Source organism: Lagopus muta, chromosome 3 (genome assembly GCF_023343835.1).
Source record: "Lagopus muta isolate bLagMut1 chromosome 3, bLagMut1 primary, whole genome shotgun sequence".
Taxonomy (NCBI): domain Eukaryota; kingdom Metazoa; phylum Chordata; class Aves; order Galliformes; family Phasianidae; genus Lagopus; species Lagopus muta.
In genome coordinates, this window is record NC_064435.1 from 23,532,361 (window position 1) to 23,559,572 (window position 27,212).

The 27,212-nt window shown below is 40.7% G+C and overlaps 1 protein-coding gene across 1 annotated transcript; it reads left to right on the forward strand.

The window, feature by feature from the left end:
• CDH17 (cadherin 17) lies at nt 1-27,212 on the forward strand. Its single transcript, XM_048939961.1, has 18 exons — nt 1-426; nt 2,800-2,869; nt 5,966-6,064; nt 6,742-6,879; nt 8,412-8,550; nt 9,679-9,837; nt 10,128-10,327; nt 12,172-12,303; nt 13,082-13,232; nt 13,982-14,197; nt 15,978-16,054; nt 17,147-17,338; nt 18,409-18,653; nt 20,458-20,588; nt 21,789-22,025; nt 23,412-23,528; nt 23,634-23,750; nt 25,961-27,212. The coding sequence occupies exons 2-18, from the start codon at nt 2,825-2,827 to the stop codon at nt 26,071-26,073; spliced, it is 2,508 nt and encodes an 835-aa protein (XP_048795918.1). The 5' UTR covers nt 1-426; nt 2,800-2,824; the 3' UTR covers nt 26,074-27,212.

Genomic DNA, 27,212 nt, shown 5'->3' on the forward strand with positions numbered 1-27,212 from the left:
CAGCAAACACTTTCCCTACCCAGGGTCATGTTGTCCCCTTGCCACTTCCTGTCCTCCTAGAAGGACAACTTTTCCCCTGTGGCCCCAACCCACATTCTGTGCATCACCTTCCTCGTGACCCCGCTGGAAAACAGAATTCAGAAGGAAAACCCCAATGGACATAAAATATACCGAAGGCTGTAAATTATCTTAGAGCTGAACTGCTTCCTTCCGCAGCTGCCATTTTGTGCCACCACACCTAGTCATTAAGAATCAATAATTCTCCATGCTGTTAATGTTTGAGCTGCTGAACCTCTAGGGCGAGTCTCAGAAACTCTACACTGTGCGGAGACGCACAGACGGACACGGCCAACCTGTGCAAAGGCAAGCACCACGGCTGGAAGAAAGGAGCAATTTTTAGATCAAAAGAAGCCTTTTGTGTTACAGGTAAGCGGTGAGCTAGCTGTTGTTTCACTGAGAGACTTTAAAGGCTGAAACAAGGGGTTTGCTGAAGGCTTTGCTGGCAGTGTCAGGAACTCAGCTGTCCTTGTAAAATGGATGTCTGCTTGTGCTGAGGCTGTCTGGTTTGTATTTGATTTGGATCTATTTCCCCTGTTTTCTCTTCACTGAATTTTAACATCTGAAATCAATCATTTTAAGAAAATCAGCTTTTTTTTTCTTTTTTTTTTCTTTTTTTTTTTCTTTTTTTTTTTTTTCCATGGAACAAAATATTTCTGATTGTTCCTGATCTTTAGCCTCCAGGAATGTTCTTTCTTCTCTGAATGTTTATTATTGAAAGTTGCTGAGATATGTGCATGCTAGAGGTTATCCTAGAGATTTCTTTTCAGGTAGGGAACAAAAAAAAAAAAAATTACTAGGGATATGGAGTGCAATGAAACAGAGAAATGAAGGGGAAATACGGGTCAAGTCCTCATCCAGATCTCAGGCTGCTTTTGCTATTATTTCAATCCTGAAACTGTCTAATGCTGATAAGTTATGTATCTGTTCATATAGACCCAAAATCTATTCTAAGTGGCAGAGGAGTACGTGTTTTGGTGCTCTGGTCTTTGGTAGTGCTGTGACTCGGCAGCAGCTTTCAGCCATGCAATGGTTGACACTAAAAATGCACAATGGAGATTCATACCACTCATCACTGCCTTACAACAGGCCCTGCAAAGGGTACCTCATTAGGGCATGATATTTATTTCCAGTAAGGACACTTTGTGTCCAATCCAAGAAATGTCTGTATTTCCACTGCCAAACTTTGCAGTCAGTTCTGGGCAGAGACACCTGATGAAGACACAGCACAGATGGACATGAAAGAGTGCATTTTCTGTTCCTTATGCTAAGGGTGAACATGCTGCATCCATAAACTTTCTCCTCTCTTGCTCCTTCTCTTCTCCCTAAACCCAAACCAAGCTATTCCCACGTCTTCTGTTCCAGTTGCCACCATAAGTAATTCATTTTTTGAGGCTCCTGTCTGCTATTGAATGCAGTTGAAATTGGCCAGTGTATTCAGAAGGTGCTGGGAGGAGCAGAGAAGTTGCCAGACAGAGGAATGGCCCACACCTCCATAGACTATCTAATTGCAATATTGGGAGCAGGAGGTATCTTCACAGGTGGTTCAAAATGACTTCTCTCCATCTTGCTTGTGCACAGTTCCATCTCCTCTGGCTGCAGGCAGGGCAGTGAGGGACCTGCTCAACAGCATCAGTGCCAAGCACTGAAGGTTTGCCCTTCAGCCATGCTTTTCAGACAGATCTAATGACTTTCCTCATCACATCTAGTTTCAAAGGTGTGCTGTTACATTTTCTTCCAGTACCCACCCAGCTAGCTCGGGTACATGGAAGAAGCCCAGTAATTTCAAAGGGTGCAATTGCACACATTCCTCAGAATGACATTTGCTAGAGAAAACACTGTGTCACACTTCAAAATAAGTGGACAGCAATGTGGACAACAATTTCTATATTTGCAGGTCCTATTTTTAGTCAGATGTTAAAGAAAATAAAGCTTAAAAAAGGTATGATGGAATGGCCAAGCACCAGGGAGGGTGCTGTGCCTTCATGCTGTTTTATTTCAGTGGACGCCTCTAAGGGACAGGGCTGAGGTGGCTGACTGATACCTACAGGTGTGAGCCAGGTGAACATGGATCTGCACTGGAGTCATCAGCACTGTACCCCCACCTCACCTCTCTCCAGGACAAGCCTCATCCTTTTAGTTAAAATCTGGTAGCAGTGAGGAAGTAAGATTTCATTTCTGAAGAACCATTTCATTTGCAGGAGGATGTAACACCAGTCACTGCCTTTTTTGGAAAACCAGGTTCTCTTGAGACATGCAGTGCTCTCTGGTTTGGAAATTTCATTTTCAGTAGCCAGCTAATTTTAAGGGGTGCTCCCTCTGCTTCTGCAAGGTGCAAGGAGTGGTTTTGTGACCAGAAGACAGGGCCCTTAGGGTAGCTTCCACAAAGATGTACAGTTTTCTGTGATTATATGTTCCCTTTCAACATGCTTTTGCATTTAGTAAAGCAGAAATGAAGAGGGCTTGTGTGGTGCTGACCAGCCCAGTAGTGAGACCACATGACTTGACATTTTGTGCTGATTTTGGCTTATTTCTAGCAGCCACCTGAGGCTCTCACAGCACCTGGGACCTCCAGCAGACTGGGGACAAGTGTGTTGTTCCCATTCCTGCAGCCCCTGAGAGGGGTGAGCAGTCCTTCGGTGTTCATCTTTATAACTGTATAAAGGTTTACCTGTAATCTCTACGCACAGATAGAGTTGGCTAGCTCATAGGCTTAAAGTTTCTCTCACCTCTTCTTTGCAGGAGCTGAAGTAAATCATATTCCAGTATGTTTAAGCTGTGTGGACTTCAATTTCTGCTTGCCTTTCAGTGGGTGAGTTGCAGCTTTTCCTTCATTTATCTTGGAAGAAAATGTCAAAGGTTGCCCAGGGGCCTCGGAGCTCTAACATGAAAAGAGCTCAGCTAAGCAGCCGTAAAACTGGGTGCTGGAGGACATCGCAACCGTGTATGTGATCCTATGGCCAAAGGTTAAGCAGCCATGTCACTGATGAGGAAAAATATATATATATTTGGAAGAAATCAGTTTATCTATTTTGCCTCTTATAGTTTCTCCTTAGATACCACGTTTTCCAATAGATTGGCTTTTTTGCCAGTTAAGATTTAAAAATACTGCTGCAAACCATTAAGCAATGCAGACATCTGTCACATCCTAGTGCACTGTCCTGTATTATAACCCGTACATAGTAAATGAATGTTAACTGAGCACTGGAACAGGTTGCCCAGAGGGGTTGTGGAGTACCCTTCTGTGGAGATATTCAAGACCTGGCTGAATGCCTACCCGTGCGACCTATTGAAGGGTACTTGCTTTAGCAGGGGGTTGGACTCGATGATCTATGGAGGTCCCTTCCAACCCCTGCAATTCTGTGTTTCTCTGTATTCTATGGCATATAATGGCATATGGTTTAACCCACACGTATTAATTATTCAACCTCATTATTTCAAGTACATATATTCCTTAGGTAATTTTGTGGAGATGAAATGTATAAATTTTGCCATTTATGGACCTCATCTTCTACATTCAATAGATTTCCTGGTGTCCATAAAGGCTTCCCTGACTGTTTGTTCTTTAAAATTGAAATCAATTGGAAAGCTAGAGTGAATCAAATTCAAGTCTACGAAAAAATGCCTTAAAATGTGGAGACTCCGGGCGTAGGACTGGTGTGCAACAGGAAGCACTTTGCTGCAGCTTCCCTTACCAGAGGCAGCGGCACTGGCAGTTCCAATCCCAGGAAGCCATGCCACAGCGTATGGCTGTTTGAAACTGAGCTGTCAGCCAGCTTATGGGCCAAGGAGTAAACCTTATTTCCCCTTTAGGCCCCTGAGGAGTGATTCATGCTGTAGACATACGTTTGGAAACATTTATGGTGCACATAAAGCAATTTTAATTGACAGGAAGAGATATCTCACTTGCATCAAAGCCTGAACTTTGAACCTGTTGGGTTTTATGGTGTCAGCCTTTGTTCCTCACAGTGGGGCAACTCCCGCTGTCAAACACGACCAAGGAAAACCCCTCCAAAAAATGGCCCTGGGAAAACCTCCAGAGATTTGCGGGGGTCAGGCTGTGCCCACCAGTGCCACGTGGGGAGAACCAGAGCAATTCAGATTTGGGCTCCTGCTAATCCCCTGTCTTGAGATGAGCTATCAACATCCAGAGAAAAAGCAAAGGGCAGCCATAAAGTATTGTATCCTGATATGCGTAGCTATTACGTGGTTTCTTTGGGTATGTTTCTACGGTCACTAATGCTCACTAGAATTCTTTCCTCTCACCTCACAACTCTTTCCCCAGTTCTCACAATATTCCAGTTTTCCCATTTGCAAGAAGTTACCCTTGCAGGCAAAGAGGGCAAAATCTCTGGCTATTTATAAGCACAATCTGGTGTTATTCAAACGCAGCTTGTGACACACACACACAGAACAGCGCTTTAGGGTAAATTGTGCTGAACTTAGCTATGTCATAGTTGGAATTAAGTTTTCCCTTGGTGATATGTAAACTGCACTTTTCTGTGAGAGGCTAAATAGCTGTCCTGGCAGCATCAGAACCAAATCCAGGGGAAAAGTCATGCAGCACAGTGCCTGACTCCAAAGAGCTGCAAATAGTGTGGCAATGTCTCTCTGAATCCATAAAATAGAATAAACTCATTTTTCCTCCAGAATAAAGAGAGGAAAACTCTGGGAGGATCTCAGCAGGGAGTGCAGCCCAACAACATCACTGTAGTCCTGGCAGGTGGTTTGTCAGCACTGATGTGACTTTAGAGACAGAGAGGAGAATAGACATCCTTTAGGATTTTGGTTTTGCCCTTGCAGAACCGCAGGTTGAATTGTCTCGTATGCTGCTCTAAGAGACCTTGTCTTTTTCATTTGGAAACAAGAACTGCCCTGAAACTTTAGGGCAAGTGTGTGCCTGGAGATCTTTGGGCGCCAGACAGGGATTGGTTATAAAAGTCATGAAAAATTTGTGAAAAAAAACAGCCTGTGAAGGGATTGCCAGCAGGAGATTAGCTGAGCATGTTTGCTGCAGTAGGGCTTTACACTTACAATGTGAAAGCATAGGACCTGTGTGGTACAGACCTGTGTGGCCTGCTCTGATGTTGGGAGTGGTGGAACTGGGGACCTGGAGATGCCCAGCTTGTTCCCTCACAACACATTTCACGATTCCATTTGAATTTTCTGAGGAAATAACATGGGGTACATCTCCAGTTCGTTTCCTTTTCCAAATGGGGTGCTGGGGTCCCCAAAGCATTTGTGCTACAGGGTTGCATGGCTCCTGGATGGATGTGTTGGTTCTGCTAGGGACACTGGTGTGGTCCTGTAACACTTCTGTTTATTTTCTTTTGCTCTTAGTCTAACGTCAGCTCTTCAGTGTGCTAATTTGCTCTTGAAAGTTGGTCAAATATCAGTTCATTATAGAATCATAGAATCATAGAATGGCTTGGGTTGGAAGGGACTTCAAGGATCATAAAGTTCCCAATCCCTGTCATAGGCAGGGTTGCCAGCTGCTAGACCAAGTGCTAGATCAGACTGGCCAGGCCCCCTCCGACCTGGCTTTGAACACTGGCAGGGGTGGGCATCTACAACCTCTCTGGGCAACCTGTTCCAATCCTTCACTGCCCTCTCAATAAAAACTTCCCCTGACATCTAATCTAAATCTTCCTCCTTTAGTTTAAAGCTATTCCTCCTTGTCTTATCACTATATACCTGTGTTTAAAAAAGAAAAAGAAAAAAAAAAGCATTCTTTAAAAATGAATACACACTCGGAGATGTTCAGTCAAATATCTCTTCCGTTACACTGCAGCAAAATGACTTGCAATGGGCTTGGAAGTGGAGGGTTTCTGTTTGTGCCTGATGACAACAGATGTTCCTAAGCTGCTCTCTTCTTCTCTCCTCCTCCCCCTCCTCCCCCCCCTCACAGGCCACATGCCAGAATTTGGGGGACCTGCATTTAACTGGACCTCTTAAAGACATGAATTTTTCAATTCCAGAAGGAACGGGAGTGCGGGCCATTTACCAGGTAATCAGTGTCTCCTGATATTCACTTGTCAAAAACCTATAGTCTTCACGTGCTTACCTCAGGGACAATTTTACTGCCTGTGCTGATGGGACAAGCAGTCCCCTGAAAGGATCTGAAATTAACTTTGATTTCCTTTACCTGTGAATTCAAGAGTCTATATGCAAACAAACAAACAAACAAACAACAGGAGACAACCCCTTCTCTTAAGCAAAAATATTAAGGGCATATTGTATGACAGAGATTAATAATATCAGCATTCCTCGAGAATGGCTTTCCATGCAACTGTGTCATCATTTTCCTTAGGCTCTGAGATTTTCTTCCCAAAACCACAACCACAGAAGGACAGATCCAGCTCCCAGGCAAATGGAGCATGTGTGTCATTATTTTCCATTCCCGTGCTCAGACAAAGTCCTGTCCTAGACAGACGTTTGCTTTGGAAAGAAACCACACTTGGGATTTCCTGCAGCACTCAGGAAATGGTGTGAAAACGCTGTGTTTTGGAGAGGGATCAGAAAACAGCAGATTTTTTGAGCAGACTCTTGCATTATCATTCTTCAAACCAAGCACACTATTGGCAATAGATTTTAAAAGACAAAAAAGCCCAAAATTATTTAAATTATGCTGAAAGTTCTGGAAAAAAAAAAGTTGATTTTTCTTCTGATTTTTCCTCATTTTAGTTCACATCTGAGTCTCCCAATGTGATATTCAGAGCAACTGGTGAAAAGGATGGACTAATTGACATTCTGCCAGATACAGGAACACTGTATCTCAATGGGTCTCTGGACTGGGAGACCAAAGTTGTGCACAATCTGCAGGTAAAAACTCAATGAAAAATAAAAAGGAAGGGTTATTTGCATTCAGTTTATTTTGGGGGAAACATGAAACAAATAGAAAACTGTGCTGGAATTTCAAATTGTTTATTTTGTCTATATTAATAGCCAGCTTTTTATTTTTTTTATTCTGAGCGTTGCTCAAAGATGTGATTTTAGAGTTTTGAAAGATTTTGCACAGGAAGGTTACACTGAGAACAAGAATTATCCTGATGTCAAAACCAATCCATTAGTAGTCCTAACATGAGGAGAAAACTTGATTAGAAGTGAAATATGGTGCCACAAGTGAGGCTTGCCTGTAACTGCTGAAGACTGTTGTGGTGAATCCTATGGTTAGAACATGAAAATAAACTATCATAGTCTGTTTAGGAAGGTTATTATCTACTACTTAGTGACAAATGATGTCACTAGAAGATATTTAGACTCAGAAGCACAGATGTAACCTGTGTTAGCAGCAGAAAGCTATTTGGCAGATGTTGGAAGCTACTAGAGGAAAGATGATAGTATGTTTGCCCTGTTATATTAATTCCATAAGGATCTTATCATGAATGCTGTTGGGAGTAGGACAGCAAATAAACATCTTTTTGACTCAGTGCAGCCTTATGCTCTTATTCTATGTCAAAAATGGCATTTCCTTCTTTGAGGCACTGACAGTGGAGAAAGAAATGCTTATGAGAGGATCAGTGTCTGAGCAGACAGAGAACGTGATGATGCTTTAGCTAGGCTTAGCTATTTTTCTACAGAACAAGATGTCTAGATCTTCAGGTTTAATGGTTTCATGTTATCAGCTCTAAAGCACACTTGGAATGGCAAGTATTAGAAAGGACAATTTCCTAGCCCAAGAAGTTATTAACTCTAAATTCGCAAATCCTTTACAGACGAGAAGAAAAATGACAGAACTGAATAATGATATTTGGTTAAGTATAAATAATTGTGATCTGATCGATTACATGCAAACAAAATAAAGTCTGACAAATATAATATATACTTGGTGCTTGAAAGTGAAACAAGGCTGAAAAAATGAGAAGTCAAAGTGTTTGGAACAAAAGTGTAATCAGAACTAAGAATTAAGTTGTATTAACAAACCTTTAGATCAGCTTATTTTCTGGTTGATGTTAACTATGGCACACTTGAATTCTCTATATCATATTGAGTTTTCTCCTTGTTCTTTAGAAAACTTCCATTTCTGCTTAAAGGAAATCTTTAGGCCAAAGCTGTGCATGAGTAAAAGTACTTTGCTGAGGCTGGAACACAGAAATTGCTCTCTGAAAAATGTCAGCAAATGCAGGAGGGGGTTATTCTCTTTTGCTGACATTGCTTAGTATGGTGAATCATTGTAAGTGGGCTATTGCGGTGAATTGGTCCCTGTTGTTGGAACCACTCGATGATGACTCTCACCAGATTTGTAGCACAGTAAGAATGACCTTGCATTTGACAATCTGATTTTCATTTAGGTTTTCAAATCCTGAATTCATCTGCATTGAATTATTCTGTTGTTTTTCTTTTTTCAAATCTAGGTGGAAAGCCTGGATAAAAATGGAGAAATAGTGAAAGGTCCATGTGCTGTTACAATATATGTTGAAGATATCAATGACAACCCACCAAAATTTGACCAAACACAATACACTGGAATTGTGAGGCAGAACTCCCGTGCAGGTAATCATTGTAGTAATTTAATATTACAGTCAGTAAGAGTTAGATAGAAAAGTTAAGTGGTAAGATGAATTGGGTATCATGCTTCAACAAGCTGAAAAAAAAGTTTTCCTTCCTACAAGACTGTACTAAATAAAGATGCAAGCAAGTATAATGTAAATGAATATGCAAAAAAGTGACTACTGTGTGGTGAAAAGGGATGAGTGTAATCAGAAATTTTTCACTCTACTTCTTGCTTTGCAAGTATTACTTAATAGGGAAATATTGCTGTCCTCTTCATTGCACTGAAAAGGAAAAACAAACAACTCTATGCTTGAAGAAGTCCAAAAGTTAAAAGTTGCCTAAGTTATGCAGAAGGAGAACGTTAAAAGTATGTAAATCTTTGAACATCAGAGTAGACAGTATTTGCCAGAGAAACTTGGATTATGGATTGCAGAAATCCATTCCAGTCTTAAGGAAGTACCAAAGAGCAGTTTGAGACCCATATTTTGGAAATGAAACAAATAGCTCAGCCAGCTCTATCACTGTGACCATGAAATCAAGAGGAAACATTCAATAATATGCATATTAGGCTATATGGTGCTAGAAAACCATTCTGCAATATTTTGGTGTATACTTTAACCTCATCCAAGGCAAAAAGATTTTGAATGTTACATAGGTGCTCAAAATGCAAAATTTTGTTCATCTTACCGTGCATCTCTGTGGTTTTTTTTTTCATTTTATGATTGCTCCTTTGTTTACAGGGAGCGTATCACAACTCCTTGTATGGCATTCTTCTAAGAGTGCTTTGAGTTGAACTGATTTGCATAAGGACTACAAAGTGACTTTAAAGTAAGAGATACCAGTGAGCTACAATCCAGTTACAGGCACTCTTTGGCTGGTAGAGTTATCTCTTCCACTTCTACATCTACTGGTTTTCACCCCCGTTGTGAGCCTATCAAGCAGAGATAGTGGACCCACGGGGTGGCACACAAGAAATGTAATCTCCATGCCCAAACATAGCTTAACACAAGAACTGTGAAATGAAACAGAAGCAGCTCACTGCAATCTGACTTCTTGGCTAGTGAGCTCTACACAGATGGACTATGTGTTGAGACTAAATTGTTATCACTGTCTCTCTAATCCAAACAGGCAAGCCCTTCATGCGTGTCCATGCCACTGACCTCGATGATCCTAGAACTCCCCATGCGCAACTGAACTACAGCATTCTCCACCATTTTCCCAATCCTTATGCAGAAATGCTTTTCCAGATTAATAGTTTAACTGGAGAAATCTCACCAAGTAGGACAGGTATGTAAAATTGTTTGTCTATCAGAAAAGAAGCATATATTTCTGGATATGCATAGAAACAAAACTCTGAATACACTAAGCGAGATCCTGGGGAGTTCTACTCTTTGAAATCTAGAAAACCAAAAGCAGTAACCTGAAAAATACAGCTTGCTGAGATTTGTACAGAGATCCATTTGAGGAATAAGCCTCCAGCAGACGCAGAAGCAAGGTGCATATAGTAGGCAACAGTCAGGTGGAACATCTCCCAGCCTCTGCTTCATTTCGCTTACAAATTTTTGCTCTGTCCCTAGGTTCTTACTACTTAGACCCCCAAAAGCAGGACACCTTCACACTCGTCGTCTCTGTGAAGGACATGGCAGGGATGACAGAAAATGCTTTCAAGAACAGTGTTGACGTGATCATCACTGTGAAGGAGAGCCTGTGGAAGGCTCCTCCCACCATCACAATTAAGGAAAACTCAACCCAGCCCCATCCTGTCAATATCAGCCAGGTAAGGCCCTTGGCTTCAGTTCCTGCAAGGCTACTCAGTACCACAGGATTGTTTTATTCCAGCTCACCGAGTTCAGTGATTAATTCTCCAGGACTTTAGTACTTCCCAGTTATTTTCCGTATGATATCCTTTGGAAATGATCTTCAGAACAGGGCTCATTAACATATTATTAGTATGAAATTAATGGGCTAAAGGTATGGAGATAAAGAGGCTAGACTTTGTCCTTCAGTTTGGAGAGGCTGGTAGCATCACTTCTGTGCAAGAATATCCCATGAATGGTGGAAACTTTTGAAAATTTTCTTATAAGGTAGTGTCTGAAAGAACGGTACCTTACATGGCTGTTTGCCACAGTATGAAAGATAAAGTGAGGACACCCTGAGTGAATTAGTTTAGAGATTGAAATATAGAGGTCTGTGAGAAAAATCTTCGAGGATAGTAACAGGTACTTATAGTGACAGCAGATGTGTGTTCTCTGCTGAAGGTATGATCTTGCATGGGTGTCCCAGAGGATGGAAAACCCCATGTAGTCCCTACAGGGATGAGCTGTGTGTCTCTTCTCATGCTCTCAAGATACACCATGGTAGTTCCTGATGTGTGGCAATTTGGTGCCGCTGCGATGGTGCTCCTCTTCTCTCCTGCTGTGTTTTATCACCTTTCTGTAACACATAAGGTCCTCCAGGCTTTGGACAAATCAAGAGCTGGCCCGCTTAAGGTAATTCTGAAGTTAGCCTTTTCTGTCTACAGAACAGCCTGTCAAGGGTCCAGCTCCACTGCAGCCCCATTGTGAATAGTTCCCTTTACTCAGAGACATCTTCTGTGGCCACTTTTGTGTCACATAATGCACATGCTTCCTCTACAGTACCTAAGAAGGGCTTAAAAACCTCCTTCAGATTCCTGCATTCTGATGGTATTTCTCTTCTGATGTTTCACTGGGCAAGCAAAATATTTTGCCCATAATTGCAGAGTGAGAGTGGTATATGCACCAATAAATATTAACCAACAGACTGACAGCCTTTCAGAAATGTTTGACTTTGAAAAGCACCTTAGCACTGGCACCCTCAGTGCAATCATCTCCTGGGTCTGGTTGAATTCATCCAACTGTGTTTGCAGGACTAACTGCTTGGGTGCAGTTTCCACTGGCCTCAGTGACAGCCCAAGGAAGCCCAGTGTGAAAATAGGTGGAAGAACAGTTTGGTGCTCACATTCTAGGTGGCTCGTATATAAATTGTATGTGGCAGCTGTTGGTGTGCTGATTCTGCCTACTGGAAAATGAAATGCAGTTGCTGTTAGAATGTATGAAATATAAACAGTAATATCAGCTCCTACACTAGTTTGACACTCCTTACTTAATTTAATTTTAAATCTGAAGTACCCCACTAAAGATTCTGTGTCACAGACATTGATGCATTTAATGAGCTTACACACACTTATGTACAGGTAGGTAGTGGATATTTGCTTTGATGCTCCACGTCTCTGCATTAGACAAACCAAGAACAACAAGCTGTAAAAGGCAGTGAGAGGAGATGGAATAGATGAGTGTTAAGACAGTTTCTTCTCCTGTATTGCCATTAATCTTCACAAAACCCACTCACAAAAAGATAGCCCATGTTTGACAGCTGGAGAAACTGAGATAAAATTGCTTTACCACAACTATTCAGAGAACTGGAGTAGACTCTTGGCCAGTTTTTCTGAGCCTTGTCCTGAGAGCCTGCCAAACTGCTAATTTTCTTGTTTATGTATCTAACAGGAATGCAATCTTTTCTGTTTGTGGCCCAGAAATGATCCCTGTTAAATCTCAATCCACACTTACGACTTCCTGTCCTGACTAATTTTTGTGGTTTTAGGTGCAGTCAAATGAGCCAGATGTAATTTATGAGGTTTTTGAAAAAGAGAGTCTGGGCAAGCTCCCATTTTCCATCGATCAGAATGGGTTTATTTATGTGACTGAGCCATTGGACAGGGAAGAAAAGGATGCTGTAAGTAAACACGTGCAACTTAGCTGGTGGGAGAGAGCATAGTGGGAAGCTGATTACTGGTGTGGGAGTAAACACAAGGAAGCTAAGGAGGACATGGGGAAAAAAGGAAATTAAAGTTTAATTTCTTAGTAGATGCGAAAGCCTATTCACCTACTATACTATAAGAGAGACTTATGTTTTCTACCCTACAATACTTCCACGTGGGTCTGGTGTAGCAGTCACCACCCACGACATTATGTATAATATGCAGTGCAGAACACACCATAGCAGGGTTGTTGGTTCACAAGAAGAGGATATTCTAAATCCACTCCAGATCCCAGACAGCATAGCAGAGGAGAAGTATTAGTTGCAGCTGTAACTGTAAAGTTACCTGAAGTTCTCTATACGATGGGCTTCTATACAGAAAACCCTCTGTTCTTTTTTCTTGGAGGAAATCTGGGGACAGAAGGGCTAGGGATCAGTTATGCTGGAGGAATCCTTTCTGATGTAACAGATTCACTTGTAAACCGACAAAAATGAGATATTCCTGCTTTTCTTGAATTTTTGAGAGTAAGATCTCGGGACAGTGACATATTCAGGATTTTGCAGTTCTTTTGAGAACTGAGATCTTGTGTACAAAGGTATAATGGAACAGTTCTGAAGTAAACAGAGGGAAAATGCTGAATGGTTAAATGAGGGAATATTTCTTTTGCATAGAAAGCTCCCATAGTTATCTATTTAAATGCAAATATGTCATTTTAGACATTCAACACACCTAATCTCAATACCCTCATTGCAGTATTCGTTCTTTGTGATCACAAAAGACAAAGAAGGAGAACTGGTGGACAAACCTCTGAAAATTAATATAGTTGTGGAAGACATTAATGACAACCCCCCAGTGTGCCAGAATGCCGTTACTATACTTGAAGTTCAAGAAAACGAAAGCGGAGGTAAGAAGATATCTTTCATTCATTCATACTCACATAATTCTGGTCCTCTTATTTTTTCCGGCTGGCTGCAAACAGAGACAGAAATTTGGACCCCAAAGTGTAAAACATTCTTCTGTGCTAACAGCCCTCTTGTTTCCATGTTGACAGTTCACACAGAAAAGAGATCAATAAACTGTCTGAAGTCAGATTCCAAAACTGCATTTAAAAAATAGTCTGCAATATAAAACATAACATTGCATTTTCCCACAACCACGGGTTTGGACTAATGTTAAAATGTTAAAAGAAAGTGTTAATGTTAGAATGTTAGAATGTTAAAAGAAAACAAACAAACAAAAACCCCACAACAAACCAACACTTATATTATCATTTCAGTTGTTATCATTTCTATAAATGTTGATCTGAGCTCATTTCTTCTCATCCTGGTGCTCCTCCAGCATAATACCTCTGACTTCAGTGGGCCATTACCAAAATTTACTTCTACGTCTTCACATCAGTTATTTGGTTTCAAGTCTAAAGTATCTACTGCAGATAGATCAATAGACACTTTAGATCAGAACAAATAGCACAGGCCCAGAGCAGCTGGTTGGAATGCTAAAGGAAAAAACTATAAGAAGTCAAATGATTGTGTCCATTGCAGAGTTTTCCACTGAGCTGTATATTTATTAGTGTTGCTGTGGTCAGTGTGTACCTCTGAGCAGAAATAGGAGCACTGTGCTATCTGGCTGACTCTGTTCTCCCCTCTGTCCTAGGAAGCAGCATTGGCACTCTGTCTGCCACAGACAATGATCAGAAGGACACTCTCAATTCTCGGCTGAAATTCAAAATTCTGAGTCAGGATCCTGCTGTTCCTACAAGTAATCTGTTCTTTATTCAGCAAGACACAGGGGTTTTGCAGCTATATGGCCATTCATTAAACAAACGCATTGCCTCTAACTATTCCCTGAAGGTGCAGGTGACAGATGAAGGTATGTAATGCTTTCTGTTATATGTTGAAGTAATTTTGTTCACATCCTCACTGTCCAAGAGATGAAATGAATCCTAGGGAGTTCACTGGAAGCATCACTGGATGCTGACCTGCTCCAGAGCTGTCTTTCCTTGTTCTTGAGGTGTAGAGATGTTCAGCGTGACTCACAGTGCAAGTGATGGAAGGAAACCAGCTCTAAGGCAGTGCATGGTTAAACCAAGCACTTTGTTAACGAAAGATTTCCTTGCACAGGGGAAAAAAAAAAAAGAGAAGATGTATGCCTGATTGTTTACATATCGCATTTTTTCCCTAAAATTTCTCAAACACACTCATAAATACATGAATAAATAAATAAATGCATGCAGAGAGTCCAGATAATGTATTTCAGAAGATTTAGAGCTGAACTTCATCTTTAAAAATCATAGAATCATAGAATGGACTGGGATGAAAAGGACCACAATGATCATCCAGTTTCAACCCCCTGCTGTGTGCAGGGTCACCAACCACCAGACCAGACTGCCCAAAGCCACATCCAGCTTGGCCTTGAATGCCTCCAGGGATGGGGCATCCACAACCTCCTTGGGCAACCTGTTCCAATGTGTCACCACCATCTGTATGAAAAACTTCCTCCTAATATCTAACCCAAACCTCTCCTCTCTCAGTTTAAAACCATTCCCCCTTGTCCTATCACTATCCATCTTCGTAAACAGCTGTTCTCCCACCTGTTTATACGCTCCCTTCAAGAACTGGAAGGTGACAATGAGGTCTCCCTGGAGCCTTTGCTTCTCCAAGTTAAACAAGCCCAGTTCCCTCAACCTGTCCCCATAGGAGAGGTGCTTCAGCCCTCTGATCATCTTAGTGCCCTCCTCTGGACCTGCTCCATGTCCTTCCTGTACTGGGGGCTCCAGGCCTGGCAGTACTACAGATGGGGCCTCACAAGAGCTGAGTTGGGGAGACAATAACCTCCCTCTCCCTGCTGCCACCCCTTTTTTAATGCAGCCCAGGATATAACAATCTTGTCCATTACACAAGATCCCAGGAATCCTTTGTGGTTCACTGTATGGAATGTAAAGCTTAAAGCCTTGAGCTGAGGTCCTCAAAGAAAGGTAACATTTGTGTTTGGAGGAACATCCCTGCACACAAAGCAGAGAGATGAGCCCCTTAGTGAAACAGCACCACTAGGAAAACGTTGCTGGAGGAGAAGGCAGTGAATTATACACTTTCTTGAATTCCAACCAAGCAATTTTTAACTTTCAGTTTATGGAGCACATGTGGAAAACACAAAAATCCATCTATACTGGAATAGCTTACAGACAGACAGAGTTTTAAAATCACAGTCCCCTAGCTGGGGTTCCCTGATCAGGCAGTGGGCAGATTTATTGGGATCTGAAGTTAAGTCTGGCTGGAATGAAAATTAGGGCAGTGTCCAATGGCCTGCCAAGAGGACAAGGTAAAAGAACATCGCGGTGGTAAATTTCTATATGCAAAAGTGATATTGGGAGAGATGGCACAGCTCATAGCTGATCTATAATAAAAGAAAAGATGAGGGAAATGAAACAGGATGAGCCAATGTTGAGGAAACTGGAAAGGTGAATGGTAGGACAGAGAGTGAGATTTTCACTGATTACGGGACACTAGAAATGAAGTTCTTACAACAGCAGGGCTTTGCTTGGTTCAAGCAATTTGACAGTGTTCACTTTTGCACACAGTGAACTCTTGCAGAGCAAAGTTATTTTTGGCAGAAGGGTTGCTGTGACATTGCTTGTTCTCTTTCCGTGCAGTTTTCCAGACAATCTGTGATGTGCAAATACATGTCATTGACATCAACGACCAGATTCCCATCTTTGAAAAATCAGATGTGAGTATTTATAACACCATCTTTGATGTTTCTAACAAGCTTTTGACAGATGTTTGAGCATGACTCAATGTCCACAGAAGTCAGTGGGAAACTAACCATTTACAGAACAGGTAACAGAACAACAGAGTAAGAATAAAGTCAAGGAATTGCTGCAAAGCCTGCTTGCAATGTGTATCCAGACCATAAATGGCAGTGCTTCTATTAAGGCTGTTCATTTCAGAAATGTATGTTCTAGGGAGGGGAAGAGGGAAGAAGAGACTTTAAAATTAATTAAAATGGCAGTCCAATCCAAACATAGACCTGCTGGCCCTTGATCCAGAGCAAGTGTCAGGCTCTTGCCTTTCACTCTGGTGGAGCTACTGAAGCCTACAGACCTTCCCTAACTTTAGGCAGTTGGCCCGTCTCGCTACAGATGCTGCAGAGGCCAACATGCCTATACCTGATGTGCACAAAATCCTGCTGTACTTCAGGCAATGGAAGCACAAGGATCAGGAAACCTATCCAACTCATCAGACGTTGGTGGCCTCGAGGGGAAGTTGAACTGGTTTTTGGGCTTTGCTGACCACATTGCCCAGCTATTTGTTCTGTGCCTACGCAGAAAGCTCTTTCTTGCCAGAAATTCTTAGTTCAGGACCTGTTCTCAAAATTGCTGGGTTATAGCACACGTCAAATACAGTAAGTTATGCTAGACTGCTAATGTGGCAATGATCAATAGTGCAATAGAACAATTAAATATTCAACAGTCTCTGTGATCAGGGTGCTCAGTGGGAACAGAGCAGACTTCTGTACTGTCCCTTCTGCTGTGATCATTGCATGTGCTTGGAGCAATTTCAGCAGAGGACGTAAAAGCTGCCCCAAAGGGTCTAGGACTGCTAGTTTGGACTGTACTGGTCGATTACCCATGGACAGGGATCCCCTCATACTTGCTAAATGTGCAGCTAAAAAAGAAGATAAAGCAGCTTTGCTGTAGTGCCTTTCTTGCTGATCTTGGGCAGTGAGTTAGCCCAGCTCTACTATTGAGCTTATTGCAGAACTCGGGTTTTAATCTACAGATGATGCTCACTGTGTCACATCTCACCAATCTCTTCTCAGTATCACAACGTGACTGTTCCTGAAAATCTCCCAGTAGGAACGGTGTTATTAGAAATTCAAGCTACTGACGGGGATGAGCCTGCCACAGGCAGCTCCCACATCATTTACCAAGTGAAGGAAGGAGATCCAAACAACGTGTTCATTATAGAGACAGATTTCGAGACAAACCGAGGATTCCTGAAGATTAACAAGGTGAATAGATGGATTTGTTCTTCTCCTATATATGCCTACACACTGCTGCTGGCTCTGCTGTTGCCCCCTTCTCTAACAGAGCAGGAGATCTTCATGTACCACAGGGGAAAAATTGCATTATTGGAGTGATTGACTGCAGCCACAGTGGTAGGCTATCATGGAACTGATCTTCCACCCTACTGGTGATCTAGGATGGTGGTGGCTTTTGCCCCCAAGCACAGGTGAAATTGGCTTGATTCAGCATAGGACAGTTTGTTCCTGCAGAGACAAATGCTGACTGTGGCAAAGACAAGGTCAGCGTGTGCTGAGGTGGCTGATAAATCCCACATGCTGAATGTTGGAATCAGAAACACAAGGAAGGTTTTCCACTGAATCCAGGCATTTTAATAACAAAATACTTCTCCCTTTGAAATTAGCCTTTTTGGAAGGGCAAGACCTATGGGTCTGAAAAAATGATTGCTGAAAAAATGATTTTCCAAGGAGTGACACCTTGTTAGCATCAAGTTTACCTGCCACTAGCCAGGCCAAGAGCAGTTATTCAAGCTTGACCACAGTATCATTTCTTTCTTGAGGAGGCAATTGTGAGAAACTCCATGGTGCAACAATCCTCACAAGACTTTTATAAGCCAGAGGTCATCCAAGGCCTTCTAGTACGGAACTATAAATACTATTGCTGTAAACAGGATATTAAACAGTTATTAAACTTAGTCAGGCAGGTGGCAACATTATTAGGAAATGTGGTTGCTGAGGAACCCTCCAAATGGGCATATGGTTTCATTTAAATTGACTGTTCCCAGTGTCATTTTACTCTTGACAGTTCTTTATTTCCTCTATATCTTGGGAAGAAGAGGATTTTGCTGTTTCTCATGGTGAGAAAGGCAGGGGAGCTCCTCTCTGCCCTCTGGCAGCAGCAGTGAGGACCTCTGCCTGTGCTTTGCTGACTCCTCATGGGTCAGGCTCCACCAGGTGGGCCACAGATGAAAAACGAGAACATTCTCACATCAATCTGGTGCTTGCTGAAGCAGGCTGAAGCAAGCATTGCTTAAAGTACATTTTTCTGATTTATCCAGGCTCTTGATTTTGAAACAGCTGAAGTGCACAACCTGGTGATCAACGCCACAAACCCCGAGCCTCTGGTGTCAGGAGTGCAGTACAATGCCAGCTCCCTTACCTTGTTCAAAGTCTTTGTAACAAATGTGGATGAGCCTCCTGCCTTCCACCAGGAAGTTTACACTGCAGAATTATCTGAAGATGTTCCTGTAAATACTCTGGTCACGACAGTGGAGGCCCACGATCCTGAGGGGGATGCTGTACGGTAAAAAATGTGACAAATACTTGTTTATTTATTGTACTTAGGATTTATAATTTTCTTTCTAATACGAGTAAAAGGTGTTTGGAATACAGAAAAAGTTTTTTTTTTAAGAAAAGCTTGCTTATTCTTATTTCCTAGTAGAAGGAAGAGATGTTGTTGAGTGGTGGCCAGTGACCTACCCACAGGAGACTTCCAGGCAGTGCTTTTTCAGTCATCTATCCATCTGTGTTGTGACAAACACTGCCAGTGGGGCCCTGGAGCAGTGAAACTAAATGTGGAAAAGAACAATATATGTCTCCAGGAAAAAGTTAGAACTGGTTTGAAAATAGCAGGGTTTCCAAATGCACATTACCAAATGTCTTTAAGGAATGAATGATGTACTGAATGCTCCCAGGAACCAGTAGGGCAGTAGCTGATTTTCGTGTCTGTCAAGCAACTTCAGCACTTTTTATCCTAAAACACAAAAATAATAGTGACACTCAGGTCCATGTCTGATAATTCATTCATTTTCTTTTCTGACTGTCAAAGACTAAAGATCTACCTTCACTCTGAATGCAAGGCTGTGTGCAAGCCAGTTCCTATGCTTGTGAGGGGATGCAAAACCTCAGACTGGCTCATTTGGTGCCTAACACTTTGTCATAAGGTCAAGATGTCTTCAGCCTCTGCCACATCTCAGATCCATGCACAAAGCTGTGCCACATGGTGTGAATGTACCTTTCACAGCAGTGTTGGGTAGAAAAACTATTTGTGGTTCTTTCTGAACAATTCCCAGCTAGAATGCTGAAAAGATCAATCCAAAGCAAACAATCCTTGAAATTTGACTAAACACCAAGTAGTTAATGGAGTTGCAGAATACAACCATTAGGCCTTCTGTGTTTTTTTATTCCCAGTGGTTTATCATCTGGCTTTCTACTTTTCCCTAACTTTTGGGAACTTAACAGGCTTGGCCTTCAGTCAAAATGGTTTGACAGTGAGCCACATAGTCCAGAAGCTCTGGGGGATGATGACAGAGACAGATGACAGGAATTCATGTTTACATGAACCACATTTATGCCAAAAAATAGGTTGAAAGAAGTACAATATAAAGAGTAAAAATGTACAAGCATGTCAGCATGCTGTTTTTAATGTAACGAGTACTGAAAGAACAAAAGTAGTCAATGAAAGATATTCAAACAAATGTTTTTAACTGGGTCATGTGTTCGTGGTTAAATTTGTATAAATAAATACCCAGAGACCTTGTGCTTTCTTCTTTTTCTTTTTTTAAACAACAATATACAGGCAATTAAGCAGTGATCTTTAAAGCACTCCCAGTTTCAAGGCTGCTCCTATGGTAATCATACAGCAGCCCAGCTCAGGGTGCTGGCCCCTTGCTTATCCTGGCTCTGCTGCTTTTTATATCCCTGCCTCCTATGGCCTGTGTCCCCATAAAAACCAAGGCATGGCAGACATGATGGGGAGAGAGGGGTATGGCACTGGGACAGAGCATACTTCTAGATCAAAAGCTAGAAATACAGCAGGTTTTACAGTTACTAGGAAGGTGAAGCACACATAAGCTGGAGGAGTGGTGGCATTCCCATAGTTCTGCTCTCACTCTATACCCTCTGAACTAAATCACTACCAGAAATGAATGGGTTTGACCTCTCTTCCTCTGTCTGTCCCTTCTGGTTGGCAGTACTACTTGGACCTTTCTCTTCAAGTACAACATTAATCTAGCTACTTGCCTATGATCAATAAAGTATTTTCTCCGTAAACTTTTTTTCATGATCTGGAATAGTGTACATGCTTTTTTTCTTATTTCGTTCTAAAGATATTCCTTAGAAGGTGACTGGAGAAAATGGCTGAGGATTGATTCAACCACTGGGCAGATATACACTGCTTCTGCTTTGGATCGAGAACAAGAACAAGCGTACAGAGTTAATGTTGTTGCATCAGAGATAAGTAAGTGATGAAACAACTACATACACACACACAAATAAATCCTCTGCCCTTCTTGGTGTGTGAGTAATGATCGTATCTCCCATGAATTCATGAGGACCGGGCAGCAAAACTGAACACATGAAAAGTACAGGAACATGTGATACATCTTTAGAAGGATATATCCCTTAAGAATTAAACTTTCTTAAAGGATATTTTGAAATTGGAGAACATGAAGATTAAAACAGCTTTCAAGAAGTCAGCTATCATAAACCATTATATTTGCTTGAGCAACAAGGCATACAGTGAAGATCACAATTTCTTCAATGTTTTCAGCATCAACTTTTTTACCATTCTTTTTCTCCGCAGATATAAAGATTTTAGATCTTTTGGTAGGCATGTCTAAGGTTCCCAAAAACATATCTGGAGAGTAACTTTGTAATCTGGAGATTACAAATCATTTTATTACAAATAAAGCTAATAGATTAGTTAGTCTGAAATTCATTGAGGTTCCTAGGTCCACTAGCATCTTTGAGGTAGTTTACATGTGGAGATTTCCTTGTGTGTTTTAAATCAAATAGAAGTTAAAAACTCTGGGCTATATCTAACTGAATAGGTATAAATCTTGTTTTCCCCCTTATTAAGCACTTCTTAAAAATAATGCTGTCCTCTGTTGTGGAGGATATAAAGATGCAGTTACTGTATGTCAGGAGGAAGGTGTGCTTCCTCAAACACTGAGTTGGAGTGGGGCCATTCCTATAGGAATGGGCAGAAGAAATAACAAGATTCTGAGAGCTTTTCCCGAGTATCTTATGTTGGCCCTGTGGCAGGGTATTGACCTGTGTTTCTCATGTACTGAAAAGAGAGAGGAAATGTTTGGAGTTTCACACTTAAAAGAGTGCTCCAAAGAGTGAGTGCTCTGACCTTGAATACAACTGTTTCTCAGATACAGTGGTCTAGCTGCCTCCTTTGGTTTGCCAGTGTTAGTTGCCAGTAAGTTAAGTTAGCAAGAAATAAATCACACTGTTTTAAGAACTGGTAGAAGCTACCACCAGTCTATCTGGATCTCCTGAGGCCTTGCCTCCACGTTCCGTGAATAGAGTACCACCTCCCACTGCCCACATGATGTTGACCAGGATACCTATAAGACAGCTGCAAATGAACCAACCCAGCCTCTACATCCAAGCTGTGATTTGTAATTTTGCATCCTGTTAAATTCTACAGATAACGCGGCTCAGAAATTCACAGCACCCTTAGTATTAAACTTAAAGGATGTGAATGACAACCCTCCACGGTTAAACATGGATTATCCTGTTTTCTTCTGCTACCCGCTCAGAGGAGGAGAGAAAGCACTAATTCGAGCTACTGATGATGATGAACAGAAATTTTTCTCAACAATTACCTTTTCTCTCAAGGATGATATTGATACAAGAAATAATTGGGAAATCTCAAAAGTCAATGGTAAGTTAATAAAGTTATTCTTATAATGAAATGAGGCTCTTTAAGTTGTCTGGGAAACATAACAAAATATTGAATTCCTTTCCATTCCTACCATCACATACCCAATATTTCAGGTAGAAAAAAATGTAAGTTGTTGAGAAATTCCATACATTTTGGTATGCACTTATTTGAACACTGAAGTATTTATTTATTTATTTATTTAAGAGTAACATTAAGCACATTGCAATTTAATATTTCACTGCTACTGAGGAGAGAAGAAACATATAAGAATGAACTATACAGTAAGCTTAGAATAACATAAGTCATTTCTGGCAAAGTTAGAGATGTTTGTAAATTGTCTATGAGTTACTGCTATTTGTGTACCAAGAGAAGTCCTGCCTCGCAATCCAACTATATTTTTTGAAGGAGGACAGTAAGCACGTGAATAAGAGCGCTGGGTTGATAAAGCCCATTCCTAAAAGTCTTCTGATGAAATGTCTCACTAGATAAGTCTGGATTGGCATGGTGAGAGGGACAAGTTTTGAAAGAATAAATTATCTAAAAATCAGAAATTGGAGTAAGTGGTCAGCTCTTGCCGTAGAGGGAATTCACATTTGGTTTTCTATACTATTTTTTTGCTAGGAACTGTGCAGTTCTACGTATCTGCAAAACATGTGGATGTGCAATAAGGAGGCAAAGTTCACTGGTGATCCAAAGTTATTTGAGTAGAAACCAGTTGACTGTAGAACTTCTTGTCACAGGATATTTTGGATATAGAAATATTCAACAGATTCAAATAAAGAAATTAGATCTTGTCCAGGAAGTCCTTGAAGTGAAAATGAAGGCTAGGAGACTATTAGGAGAAAATAATACATATGCTTGTCTTTTTTATTGTAATCTTCAGTTACTGTTTAATTCTATTACTGGATAAGATATAGGCTTAGATGGACTTTTAAACTGATCCCAATGAATGTTACACTTGTACATTTCCCAGTTTTAGATTGTCTTGGACATGTCAGTGTAAGAGCAATAGAAAGCTGATTTGTCCTCCAAATTTTCTTGGGAACAATTTTAGTTGGTTTTGTCTTATAAGAGTACATAATGATTGATACTCTTGGTTTATATGTGATGGCATCACTGTAGCAAAACCCAAGATTAGATTTGACTGCTGCAGAAATTAAGAAGGAAATTCTCTGGCCATATGACACAAGAGGCCAGACTATGCATTCAGACAGTCCCTTTTGACTTCATGTTTGCAAACCAGTAAGACCTAGAAAGACCTGGAGGAAAACAGGAAGTGCCATCACGTGGAAAGCAGCCTTATGGAAAAACATATGCAGCTGTAAGTAATGTTGAGCTGAATTTCTTCCCTGTGCTGACACTAATATACCTTTTTGTTATTTACAGCTACTCATGCTTACCTCTCTCCAAAGCATACTAACTTTGAAGAGAAAGTATATACTGCTTCAATGATAATTAATGACAACGGAGTACCACAATTGGAGAGAGAAGTGGCACTTGAAGGTATGCTATGCTCAGAACTATTATTTCAAGACAACAGTAACGTGTAAGAATGATCAAACTGCACTGTTAAACTTCTCATTAACTTCATGGCACTTCTTTTTGCAGTAAGCATCTGCACGTGTTCAAGTGAAAATTCATGTTTTATACAAGTAGAACGTGAGCACTCGAAGCCAAGCACCGGTCAGGCAATTGGGATACTTCTTGGCGTCCTGATAATTATTGGTAGGTGATTTCTTCTTGGTTGACATGAAGTCTGGTCTTTGAGATGCTGCTGCTAATTCACTTCTTCTGTGGAGAGATGTCATAGATGTTGCAGAATAAGCAAAAGAGAGATTTCATACCTCAGATCATGATCCTGTACCACAGTTGCTGCAAACTTGAAGGTTCTTGGTCATAGAAACACATTTCTTTTGTACTGCATGTTCTTCTGCATGCAAGTATAATGGCATAGAAGGCTGTTATGACAGAAGAAAATCCTACACTTATAGCATATTGCCACTTTATTGCTAACTACCACCTTTTCCCCATCAGAGAATGGACTGGAAGCCTGTCTTGGGCTTTCAGATTATAGTGAAAATAGTAAAAAAATGTCCAGTCATGTCATGCTATTTACTGTCTTTAGATTTCCAGTCATCTGCTACCCTTAGATTATAATTATTATTTCTTTCACCTGTTTGAGCTTTGTAGGTTTCCATTTTCCAGAGTGAGAATAAATTGAGCTGTGGAAAACTGGCACTTATTTGAACAAAGTAAATTATATTGTTACCATGAGCTTGAGCTGACAAATGGCTTAAAACTTTTCCAAAACAAAACATAATATTTTTCTGGTATTCTTTTTATGAAACATAAGTGAAAAATCAGTGAGGATGATTGTTGATGGGTTCCAGTACATACGTTTCCAGCAAGTAAAGAACAAAAATAATTCAGTGCACAACACCATGTGATTTTTGAATGTGATGATCACAAGCACCAGAATGGGAGACTGTGAATGAGCCATGAAGAAGAGAGGAAAGATCCATGGAGAAAATCAAAGAAAATGATTAAATACTTTATAGACCTCACATTCAAAAGAGTAGGGTGAAGCTACAGGATAAAAGTGGGGGGAAAAAAACCGAACACCCAACTTATTTAATAATGATGCCAATTTGTAAAGAGAATGAGTCTCCAAGAACAAGTTCCTATTTACCCAAAAAGACAAAGACAAAATACTATACATCAAACCCTTAGAGACAGAGAAAATGCCAATGCATATTTGATGCACACATGTTCATATTTTGAAGATGGAAAGGGAAAAAAAAGGGATCCAAAAGACCTACAATGGAAAAAGCCATGCTCAGATTAAGTAATTGACAGAGAAAAACATTAATCTGCATCTTTATCCTCTCTGCTCAAGCTTCTTACAACATTTTTTTTTTTACAATGCCTTAGTTTGATCCCTCTCTTAGCATGATGCTATATGTAAATACAAATGATAATGGGTAACTAACTGAGAATATTTTAATTGCAAGAGTCGGCTGGCTTTAGAGAGCACAGTAAAATTTGCTACCACATTGTAACTTCAAAACAAAAGAAAACAACACAGTGCATGTAGCTCATAAAAGACTTTTAAAAATAATTCCCAAAATGATTTTACATAGTTTATTTTTCAACATAATTTTTCCACTTTAAAGGAAAAATCAGATGATAGCGTCTTAAGGAGAGCTAGCATGGATGAGGGATCAGAGATGGGCAAGGAAAAAAGGAAGAGAAAGGTATCTAAAACATTTTTGAAATCTGGCTATACAACAATGCTGAGTTTGACCTTGTAGCTCAGAAGGTACGATCGTAAAAACAGTCATTTTTTGGAGGTGTGTCTGACACAAGAATGAATTCCTGCATGAGCTAAGAGCTATCTGAGACCTCAGCACTTTTTGTTTCAAAAGAAAGGGTCCTCTGTAGCCTTACTTTATTTAAAAGAAACACTGACACTGGAAAACAATTCAACAAAGCACAAAGTGAACTGCAAACCTTCAGCCAATACAGTTTGATGGGACAAAGTCTTTCATTCAAGCAAAATTCTCTCTCTTTAAAAGAGCTTCTCTCATTGAGGAAAGGATGAGAGAATCACTGAATCACAGAGTGACTGAGCTTGGTAGGGACTTCTGGGTCCATGTGGTCCAGCCCCTCCCCCAGCAGGGACACCTACAGCAGGTTGCACAGGACAGCTACTCAAATATGAATGTAAGAGAACAGCTGTGGAGGAGATATTCAGGGCAGTGAATGGGGTCCATGAGCATACTGCTGCCCCAACACTGCATGGTCATTCCCCAGAGCCATTTGGTTTCATTCAAGTTGTGAAGCAGTACATATATTGCAGTGTCACTGTCAGTCTCTGCCAAAATACCTTTTCAGAATGTTTTCTTTACTGACAAGTTTTTCTCTCTGTTTTTCAGGTGCAATTATAGGAGGTGCATTTTTTCACATGAAATACAAAGAGAAAAATAAGAAGAAGAGCCAACAGAAAGATGCAAAGGATCAGTCTGAAAGTGATAAACTGAATGCATGACTGCTTATGTCATCAAGAGAAAAATGCCCTTTGGGCTGGGGAGAGGTGACCTTTGTATCTCCCAAAGCCCAGAAGTGTATTATCATGAACTGAGGATACAAGCATGGAAAAGCAGGCTCCCAGGGTCTTGTCCTCACTTTTGCAGGTAATTATATTCAGCAACATACACTTCAGCATCAGCCATTAGTAAAAGAATCAGCTTTGACAACTGTTAGCTCATGACACCACCAAATGCTGAGCTCCTGCAAGGATCAATGTATGGAACCAGTCTTTGTTCGGCAGCTAACACAAACACGGACTTTCCAGAGGACTAACATTTTATTTGGTTGTACATCTACTGCTCTATACCTCTCCATAAGTATTTGAACAGCAGAATGGGGAATAAAATTGTATTCTACATTTGAAGATGCATCATGAAGTATCAGGAGTTCCTTTGAGTATGAGCAAAGTTCCTTTGAAACACTGCAGTCTGAAATCTGCCCTGGGTCATATCTACCTGCTTACATTATTCTGGTGAATTTGTGCTAGCAATATTCACTAGCGATGTGACATTTCGTTTTTTTGTTTATGGGATCCAGTTTGTGAAGTGCCATTGTCTTTCATTACAGTTTTGAGGTTAAAAAACATGCACTGAGTCATGTGGAAATTGAGTGATGTCCTGTTTTATCATACGTGCAAATATTTTGCTTGCCTCCTACACACTTGATAAGAATAAAAATGTTCTTTAATGGTTTTAGTGTCTATTTTTATTAAGAGAGAGAAACAGTGCAGGTGAACAAACCACTGCTGCTTGGACATCTGTAGTGTTTAACCCTTACATCACGCATATTGAAAATGGCTGTCTGATAGATGCAATGGTTGCTGAAGGTACCTGTGTATTGGCTTCAGTAAGGACTTGGACCGAGAATGACTCTTCAGAACAGAAAGCTTTTCTCATGACAGCATGCCTATAGAAGGCATTCCTGGTGACAACTGGTGACAGTTTGAGGGACGCTTTTAAGCTATAAATAAAAGTTGACAAATATTTTGTTAAACTGAAAAGACAATATACTTTTGAAAACATTGTAGAAAAGGTCATATGGAAAAGGGTATTTGTTTACATGTGTGTGTTTTTTTTTTAATAACTTTTGCATGCGGCG